At 44.5% G+C, this 10,000-nt stretch overlaps 1 protein-coding gene across 5 annotated transcripts in view; it reads right to left on the bottom strand.

The window, feature by feature from the left end:
- Positions 1-10,000, bottom strand: part of LOC108698287 (membrane transport protein XK-like) — a 19,867-nt gene that overhangs the window by 873 nt on the left and 8,994 nt on the right. For all 5 annotated transcript variants that reach the window (XM_018229669.2, XM_018229663.2, XM_018229667.2 and 2 more), the window contains exons 3-4: positions 3,967-4,229; positions 1-2,422 (exon numbers count right to left, since the gene is read on the bottom strand). The exon at positions 1-2,422 is cut by the window's left edge and continues 873 nt beyond it. In XM_018229669.2, the coding sequence (XP_018085158.1) occupies positions 1,704-2,422; positions 3,967-4,229 (982 nt within the window). In that variant the 3' untranslated portion in view covers positions 1-1,703. The remainder of the gene's footprint in view (positions 2,423-3,966; positions 4,230-10,000) is intronic.

The raw sequence follows: 10,000 nt of genomic DNA, 5'->3' as shown, positions 1-10,000 counted from the left end.
AAACACATAAAACTGTCAGAAGATTAAAGGAATTGCCCTTACTCTCACTGCTAGTTTTTAAAAAGGGAAAATAAACACTATTTCCAAGTAGTGTTTAGTGCCCCCCCAAGTACACAGCTGGACACAGATAACGGTGTTTTCAGGATATGCTTTATCTGTTTGTATTATGGACCTGCAGGTTGGCTTTCCTCGACTTACTAGTGGTTATAAACTGATAATGCTCTTATTTTGCAAATCAAAACAATATGGCAGCTGCCACTAACTAAATCAATCTGTGACTGTATGGAGAATGAATCTATGATTATCAAGTTGAGAAAGGTTAACCTATTATCTTGCAAAGTGCAGTTGCAATAAAAAACAAACGTTGGATTAGTTAGCCCTTTAGAATGTCTCTCCCCTGCCGTTCCTTTTCAGTCTCTCAGCTGGATACAGAAACGTCACATATATATAATAAAAAACTTCTTGTGGAACAGCGCCTAAAGCAAACGGAGAAAGCAGAAAAAACAGGGACAAAATATGATGTCGTATTTTCAGTTATTCTTAAAGCACCCTGTGCTGGAGGAGTTCCCCTTTAAAGAGACTTTTCTTTTTGTTCCAGATTTGTGTATAGCTGAATTCGGTGTTCTCTGGAGCCTTCATCAAATTTCGTAGAAATGCCTACTTTCAAGATAATGGTAATTTTATTGCATGTAATAATGGTTCCCAGGGTCCTCCTCTCCTCTGCCAGCCACTGTTAGGCTCCAAGGTAAGGATACAAAAGTTGCATAGTGTAATACGGATTTATTAAAAAAACGTTAAAATATTCAACTCACATTTGTTTGCATGAGTTTTGGTCACGGCAAGCTGCGTGAAGACACCACGAGGGAGAGAAACACCGGCAAACCTTCTCCTTTGAATTCCAACTGGTGACACCTGCTAAGGACTTAACTAAATGTGACCAAAACTTATGCATACAAATGTGAGTTGAATATTTTAATGTTTTTAAGTTTTTTAATAAATCATTATTACACTATGCAACTTTTGTATCCTTACCTTGGAGCCTAACAGTGGCTGGCGGCGGAGAAGAGGACACTGGGAACCATTATTATATGCAATAACATTACCATTATCTTGTAAGTAGGCATTTCTACTAAATTTGGTGAAGGCTCCAGAGAACACCGAATATACACAAATCTGGGACAAAAAGAAAAGTCTCTTTAAAGGGAAACTCACACTAGGGATTTTTTGCTTTTCCAGCACAGGGTGCTTTAAGAACAACTGAAAATACTACACCATATTTTGTCCCTGTTTTTTCTGCTTTCTCCATTTGCTTTAGGCGCTGTTCCACAAGAAAAAAATATATATATATATATTTTTTTTATATGCAATATTTTTATATGCGACAAAGTACAGTTGCAGCCACTGATGTAAGTTAGGTGGTTATTTTAAGTGAACAGGGGGATTGCGGTTGTGAAAGTTATTTTAAAAAAACATGGCCCTTCTCATACCCATGTTCAGATTACTTTGAGGGTAGGACATTGCTTCTAATATAAGGCAAGCAGTAATGCATGTGTCTGCCTGTGACTCTGCTGTGACTAAAGTTTCTGTACTGGTGTGCACACATTGCTGGACTGTGGATGAATCCAGTGTGACAGTGTTAAAAAAGGGTGCACTTCCCATTTGTTGGTGGGTATGCAGTGTGTCATGGAGGGCAATGTTCTCTGTCACACAGCAGTCTCCCTTCCATCATCTCTGTGTTTTATACATCGCCTGCAGCAAACACAGGCCAAATAGTTTTCGACATTGTGGCTGAAAAGAAAGCGGCAGGGGTGAAGGTACTGGTAGAAAAGCAGCATGAAGAAGATGGCGGTGATATATCCTACCAAAAGTTGAACCACCAGCAGTGGGGAACAGATATACTCAAAAACATCCTCCTTGTAGAAGTACCAGAGTAGAATGAGGGCTGCGTTCTCCACCAACCGAATTGAATAATGAAGACTTAACCTCCCCCAGTTTTGCGACTGGTCAATTAAGTCTCGATCCGATAGGTTAAGCTGAACAGCGGACCAGCAGAACATATTGATGGCTGAATATAGCAAGGTCATCGAGCCAAGGACTGTGATGGTACCAAACCAGCTAAAGTTCTTTTCTACATTTTTAGGCAGGCTGGCGCCACTTCTCCAGAATTTAATCCAAGGCAAAAGGAAGAGAGCCAGTAGGTTTCCTAAGGCCACTGCAGTCACCCAGCCTTTAAGAGCTGAACAAAAGAGAACCAGAACAGTGACACGAGTAGCAATCTCCAGACACCTCCACATCACGATGCACAGGAACGCTGGCACACTTAGACAAACTTTATAGTCATCATACTTAATCTGTATGGCCAGGACATTTAGGATCAAGGCACCATATGTAGTTGAGGCAAGACTCATAGCCATAAGGACAGCTGAGGGATGAAAAACAAACATACAAAATCATAACAAGTAAAGGCGAATGCTTTATTAATATGGCCTTCAATGCTTCATAAATTTTCTTTCATAATCAATATAAAATTTATATCAGTGATATGTTTATCTCCCCCTATAACAATGGAACCGGGCACTTTTTCTCCTTTTTTAATAGGAAGATTTGTGGGACTAGAAAGTGTCTTCGCTATTAGCACATATGCCTATGCCACCCTACCCATAATGGGTTAGCTCACCTTCCAAATCAGGGACAGCAAAGCTGAAAGTAGGGTCTGACTGGGCCGGCGGGACACTGGTTAAAAACCCAGTAGACAGGTGTGTGTGTGTGTGTGTGTGTGTGTGTGTGTGTGTGTGTGTGTGTGTGGGGGGGGGGGTAGTGAGCGGCAGGGACCCCTGAGTGGGTGTGGGGGCCACTGGTGCAGCAGTTCCATTGGGCCTCAGACAACGAGTTTGATGCTGGCTGGAAGTTACGTCACAGTGTGCCTGTAAGTGATGTCCCTACAGAGGCAGATCAACCAGATCAGGGGGGAAAAAAAGGTGGGGGGATTACAGCACACAATTCACTCGGATACCCGTAGACCGCCTGCATATTCAGGGATTCTCCACTCAAAATCCAACCACTTTACGGGTATTCCACAGGTTGCAAGTGCAGAAAAAAAAAAGTCTGCCTGTGTTAGGCCCTGCAAATTATTGGACTATAAATTCATTATGTTAGGACCTAGTGCTTTGCTGACATTTATTTTCTCTAAAAAGTTGTGTTAAATGCAATAGTTTGCATTAAGGTGGCCATAGAGGTTAAGAGTCTTCGACCAATTTTTGTGTGATCTGACAAATTTGTCAAATTATCAGGTTAGTGGAGCACTGAATGATTTTGCATCCAGCGTCGGACTGGGGGGCAGAGAGACCACTGGATCTGCAGCCTCAGGGGTCCCCACACCATCCCCCGAGCACCCCAGATGCAAGCCCCCTCCGGGACCCCTTCAGCACTTGCAGCCCACTGGGCGCTGAAAAAGAACTGGGATCAGGGAGGGAGGTAAGCAGCAGTGGAAGGAGTGGGGTCTGAGCCATTTTTTTCCCGGTGTCATGTCGGCCCAGTCCGACCCTGTGTGCATCTAATGATTTCCATCCGATATCGGTCAGGTTAGAAAGTTTTCATCGGTCACAGTGGAGTTTATCCATTGTGCAATAGTTTGCAGGGCCAAGCAGTTTCCTAGCTTCAACTAGATGATATTGCTTGAAATGGTTGTTTTTGTTGATGGATAAATCGTACATTTAAACGATCATTTCAGGTTCTACAATAACGAAAAGATCATTTAAAAATCTATGGCTGCCTTTAGGCAAGATCAGCTTTTTCATGTTAGACCTTAACCATGAAATAGATCAACATACGCAAGTCTCAACATTCCATACAAATGGTTAATTGTAGGCCAGATGTGGCCTTAAAAGTTTGTTCCCTACTTACATTAGGACTCTACTGATTTCTTTGAATAACAGAGATCTTGTTTCTGAGTCCCAGATGGCTTACCTCGTGCTGGAGGAACATTTCTCTCCAAAACACTGACATACAGTTGAAGGGTGAGCTGCGGAGTAGAGCCCAGGAAGGCTTGCACAACAGCTGTGCGCTTAAAGGCATTACGATGGGTGGCCAGTCTTCTTAGGGAATGCCCCACCTCACGTTCTTCTTCCTCCGCTGCCCCCCATCCCTGTAACTTCTTCTTCCGAGAGATACTGACATATGGTTCCTCCTCACGACCCATGCTACAGTAAACTATGAGAGCTTCCACACATCTGTCAAAAATAAACAAATACGTGTTAATATTTTTCCATGGCAGAACACAAGCAGCATTGGCTATGGGGGGAACAAGCACAAAGGGTATTTTTCACTATACTGAACTAATTTTTACTACACAGCAGTTATCCATTGCCACCAATAAGATTTTTGTTTCCATTTAAGTTCACCAAACAAAGCTTTTTTTTTTTGGATTGGCTGCTAGAAGTTGCAACATCAGAGAAGCATTTTTCCTAATTTCTTAATTTATTCCACACACAGTCGTGCACATAATTGGGGATGGAATAGATAAGAGAACAAATTCAAAGGCCTCAAGACTAGTTTTAAAAACAAAAGTGACTTTTCCCAAGAAAACAATCACCTGAGCGAAAATATTTGCATAAGATGTAATAAAGCAGGTTCTCTCTCAGAACAGAACAGGGATAGGACAGGGAGTGTCTTATGGTTGGCAAGATTTCCATTAAATGAATCAGACACAGGACAAAAGATTTATTGGGAAGATGTGATGCAGCCAGGGATTGGGGACACCTTAACGGAAAATGTACCCCTTTGTTGTCATGAGCCCTTTCAGTTGGTGCTATTTAAAAAAAGAATCATAAAGTAAGTGCCAAAGTTTTTAATCATTGCAAAAGCCCATTTGGGTAGAAATGGGCTGGATTTTGGTCTGGAACCCAGGTTCAGTTAGTCCACACAAGGTGATTCGGGGAGATTAAGTCGCCTGGCGAACTGCCTTTGCGTGTCTTCCCATCCGCTATAATGGAAAGTCGCCTGCGCTAAAGCACACACGGCGCTTCGTTTTCCGAAGTCGCTCGTAGTTGCCTCACGAGGAAACTTTGGGCAACTTCAGAAAACGAAGTGCTGCATGTGCTTTTGCACAGGCGACTTTTCATTATAGCGGATGAGAAGACACGCGAAGGCAGTTCGTGGGGGATTGTCACCCAGAAGAAGAGGTGATTAGTCGCCAGGCAACTAAATATCCCCGAATCTCCTTGTGTGGACTAAACCTTAGGAAACTCATGCGTTGCTGATTGCTGACAGTCGAGTCTTAAGACCCCCATACATGGATCGATATAAGCTGCTGACAGATTGTCGGCAGCTGACTGGGCATTGTATGGGAGCCCTCAGACGGCTTTCCTGATCGATATGGCCATATGTCAGCCAGATGTTGGGCCCTACCCTAGATCAGATCAGACTGATATTGCCCACCTCAAGGAGATAATAAATTAGAACCTTGCTCCCAGGGGCGATCCTGGCCCCTCCGCCGCCTGAGGCAGCAGCAGTTGCTGCCGCCCCTCTCCCCCATACGCTTACCTTTTTGCGCCTGAGGTGGTCCAGGGGGGGACTACGAGGGCGGCCGAGAGGGCCAGGACGCTAGCACAGATAGCCCACCTGCGCTCTCTGCACTAGAAGAGCCAAATTTCCGGTTTGAAAACCGGAAATTCGGCTCTTAAATACAATGAGCGCCATTTTTGCTGCCCCTGGTACCTAGTGGGGCGCTGAACCCAGAGCAGGGAGAGACTCAGGCAGGAAGTGATGTCACACCATGTTAATACTGCAGCTCCTATCCTAAACAAACAGAGTTTCTAGAGCTTTTTACTCAGGTATGGTAAAACATTCTACAGAATAAATATAGCATTCTAGCTTGCACAATTGCAGCCAATCTATTGGCAATAAAATGCCTCCGTAGATTTCCTTCTCCTTTAAGGATTCAGGATCACAGTACCATACACATGGCACAGGTGAAAGCTATATTTCCTCGTTATGCTGGATACAGTTCTAGCAGTCCTCACTGCATTTTTATTATTACACAGTACTTATTGCACAATGCTAATTGGCCAATAGAACGGACTGACCTGGTATAAACAAATAAAGGAAATATTTTGTGTGAAAAACAAGAATGTGCCAGTGCATCACACTCTTAAGGTTGCCATACACGGGCAGATAAAGCTGCCGATATCGGTCGTTTGGACCGATTTGACAGTTTATCTGCACGTGTATGGGGGCTTCCGACTGGTCTTCCCGATCGATATCTGGCCACGATATCGATCGGGAAGGTTGGATTTTTAACCGACCGACCCGTTGGAGCCCCTTGGCGCATCGTAATTCGATCATTCGGATTACCCCCGATATAGCCATGCAGTTAGTGGCATATCGGGGAAAGATCCGCTCGTTTGGCGATGTCGCCAAACGAGCGGATCTTTGAGTCTATGGCCACCTTAATGAATATTGAAGGTATGTACTTCAAAAATCAATATTTTCTGTTGATTTATTGAGAATTTATGCCCAAACCCTACTTATCCAACCACTTCCTGTTACCTCCTTTCCCAGGCTGTGCAGGGAAGCTGGAGGCACTCTGCACTGTAGGACACGAACCAGGAAGAGGCGCATTAAATTTTTTTCAATGGGGCTGTACTCACACAGGCGCGTGTAGGCGCCGAACTCGGGTTGAGACGCAACATGCTGCATTTTTCCTGCATTCGGCGCCTACACACGCCTGTGTGAGTACAGCCCCATTGAAAAAAACATAATGCATCTATTCCTGCGCTCCCCTGCGGCTGAACGCAGAAAAACGGAACGCAGGGGAGCGCAACTTCAACTGCTCGTCAGTAAGAGCCCTAATAGAGCACTAGAGAAGCCAGACGTGCAGATTTAGAGCATTTGCACAGCAGTAGATAAATCGACAGGGTTAATATCTGCTTCTGCGGGCGACTAATCTCCTGTAAAAGCTTTCCCATAGACAATAATGTGAATTGCTGGTGGTAAAACGCATGCTTCAGTGTCTCAAAATCTCTTGAAGTTGAACAGGGAGATTTGTTGCCTACGATTTTTTATGCACGACTGCAGGTGCCCAATCCTCCCGAAAATTAGTCTCCACTTCCTCCCAAGTCAACTTCGGAAAGAACAAAGTGATGTGTTGGTTCCGAGATTAGAGATGCATTTTCAGGAGATTTGTCGCCTGTAGTCGTGCATTTTTTTCTTGGGCAACAAAAGCCACTGCCCTCAAGAGAAAACTTCAAATGATTTTGGGAGACTGATGCAACACGTGTTTTACCACCAGTGATTCATATTATTATCGGTGGGAAAGCTTTTACAGGAGATCAGTCGTCCACAGAAGCATAGATTTATTGCAGGTGATTAATCTCCTTCCTTGTCTGCCATTGCTGTTGATTCAGCCCCTTCAGGTTGATTTGGCAGCTTATCTGTATGGGACCCACTAATGGGCCTGCCTGATATCTAACCAAGAATTGCCCCAGTATAGAACGGAAGGTTTGCAAATCCCATTTAAAAAGAAGTGCATGGGTTATAAGATCAACACTGGGTTTAAATGGGCTGGCAGGACACTAGGAAAAAAAACAGTAGACCCCAGCAAGGGAAAAGTACAAGAAATGCAGGAAGGGGTTGCCGTGTCAGTGTGTGGGTGACTTCAAGGTTGGGGCAAGGAGACCTATAAGTGTGTTGGGGCCACTAAGGTTACAGCCTTACTAGACCTTGGACCCCCCAGTCATAGTAACATACAGTAGTAACATAGTAAGTAAGGTTGAAAAAGACATGTCCATCGAGTTCAACCTTTTTTTTTTTTTTTATTAACTACCTATCTGCAAGTTGATCCAGAGGAAGGCAAAAAAACCCATCTGAAGCCTCTCCAATTTGCCTTAGAGGGGGAAAAATTCCTTCCCGACTCCAAAATGGCAATCGGACTAGTCCCTGGATCAACTTGGACTATGAGCTATTTCCCATAACCCTGTATTCCCTTACTTGCTAAAAAGCTATCCAACCCCTTCTTAAAGCTATCTAATGTATCAGCCTGTACAACTGATTCAGGGAGAGAATTCCACATCTTCACAGCTCTCACTGTAAAAAACCCCTTCCGAATATTTAGGCGGAACCTCTTTTCTTCTAATCGGAATGGGTGACCTCGTGTCAGCTGGAAAGACCTACTGGTAAATAAAGCATTAGAGAGATTAATATATGATCCCCTTATATATTTATACATAGTTATCATATCACCCCTTAAGCGCCTCTTCTCCAGCGTGAACTTCCCCAATTTGGCCAGTCTTTCCTCATAGCCAAGATTTTCAATACCTTTTACCAGCTTAGTTACCCTTCTCTGTACCCTCTCTAATACAATAATGTCCTTTTTGAGTGATGGAGACCAAAACTGTACGGCATATTCTAGATGGGGCCTAACGAGTGCTCTATACAGTGGAAGAATGACCCCCTCCTCCCTTGACTCTATGCCCCTTTTAATACAGCTCAAGACCTTATTTGCCCTTGATGCTGCCGACTGGCATTGCTTGCTATAGCCAAGTTTATCATCTACAAGGACTCCAAGGTCCTTTTCCATAATGGATTTGCCTAGTGCAGTCCCATTAAGAGTATAAGTGGCTTGGATATTTTTACATCCCAGGTGCATGACTTTACATTTATCAACATTGAATCTCATTTGCCACTTAGCTGCCCAGATTGCCAGTTTGTCAAGATCATGTTGCAAGGATGCCACATCCTGGATGGAATTAATTGAGCTGGATAATTTTGTGTCATCTGCAAACACTGATACATTACTTACAACACCCTCCCCTAAGTCATTAATGAACAAGTTAAATAAAAGTGGACCCAATACTGAGCCCTGGGGGACCCCACTAAGAACCTTACTCCAAGTAGAGAATGTCCCATTAACAACCACCCTCTGTACCCGATCCTGTAGCCAGTTTCCTATCCACGTGCAAACGACTTCATTAAGGAGAAGGAAACCCCCAGGGCGCTAAACCCCTCCCCCCCTCCCCTGTGCTGCCCCCCCTCCCTCCTCCCCCCTGGCCTACCTGTCCCCCTGGGCAAATGCCCCTAACTTTTTACTCACCCCTCTGCGCAGGTCCTGTCCACGGAGTACGCAGTCGCCATCTTCTCCCACGCGCGTCTTCTTCCTGCTCTGATCGGCGTTTCTGGCGCATGCGCAGTAGGAACAGGTACCGGTACGGCTCTACTGCGCATGCGCCGAATGTCACGAAGTTTTCCGATTTCACTTCGTGACATTCGGCGCATGCGCAGTAGAGCCGTACCGGTACCTGTTCCTACTGCGCATGCGCCAGAAAACGCCGATCAGAGCAGGAAGAAGACGCGCGTGGGAGAAGATGGTGACTGCGTACTCCGTGGACAGGACCTGCGCAGAGGGGTGAGTAAAAAGTTAGGGGCATTTGCCCAGGGGGACAGGTAGGCCAGGGGGGAGGAGGGAGGGGGGGAAGCACAGGGGAGGGGGGGAGGGGTTTAGCGCCCTGGGGGTTTCCTTCTCCTTTAAGCCCAACAGACCTTAGTTTAGAAAGCAGTCGTTTGTGGGGCACTGTATCAAACGCTTTGGCAAAATCCAAATAGATCACATCTACTGCCCCCCCACTGTCCAGAATCTTACTTACCACATCATAAAATGCAATCTAACATGACCTATGCTTCATAAAGCCATACTGATTGTTGCTCATAATCCCATTCATTAGGACAAAATTTTGAATGTGATCCCTTAAAGGGATACTGTCATGGGAAAAACATTTTTTTTCAAAATGAATCTGTTAATAGTGCTGCTCCAGCAGAATTCTGCACTGAAATCCATTTCTCAAAAGAGCAAACAGATTTTTTTATATTCAATTTTGAAATCTGACATGGGGCTAGACATATTGTCAATTTCCCAGCTGCCCCAAGATTTGAGAAAGGGTTTTAATTGTTTTCCTAAGCAGAGGAACATCAGAGCAGCCTCTTTCTTTCTCCTGAGAATTTCCTTGAC

This window comes from Xenopus laevis, chromosome 8L (assembly GCF_017654675.1).
Source record: "Xenopus laevis strain J_2021 chromosome 8L, Xenopus_laevis_v10.1, whole genome shotgun sequence".
Classification (NCBI taxonomy): Eukaryota; Metazoa; Chordata; class Amphibia; order Anura; family Pipidae; genus Xenopus; species Xenopus laevis.
Note: the sequence above shows the minus strand (reverse complement) of the source record. Positions and strands in the feature narration are given on the sequence as shown.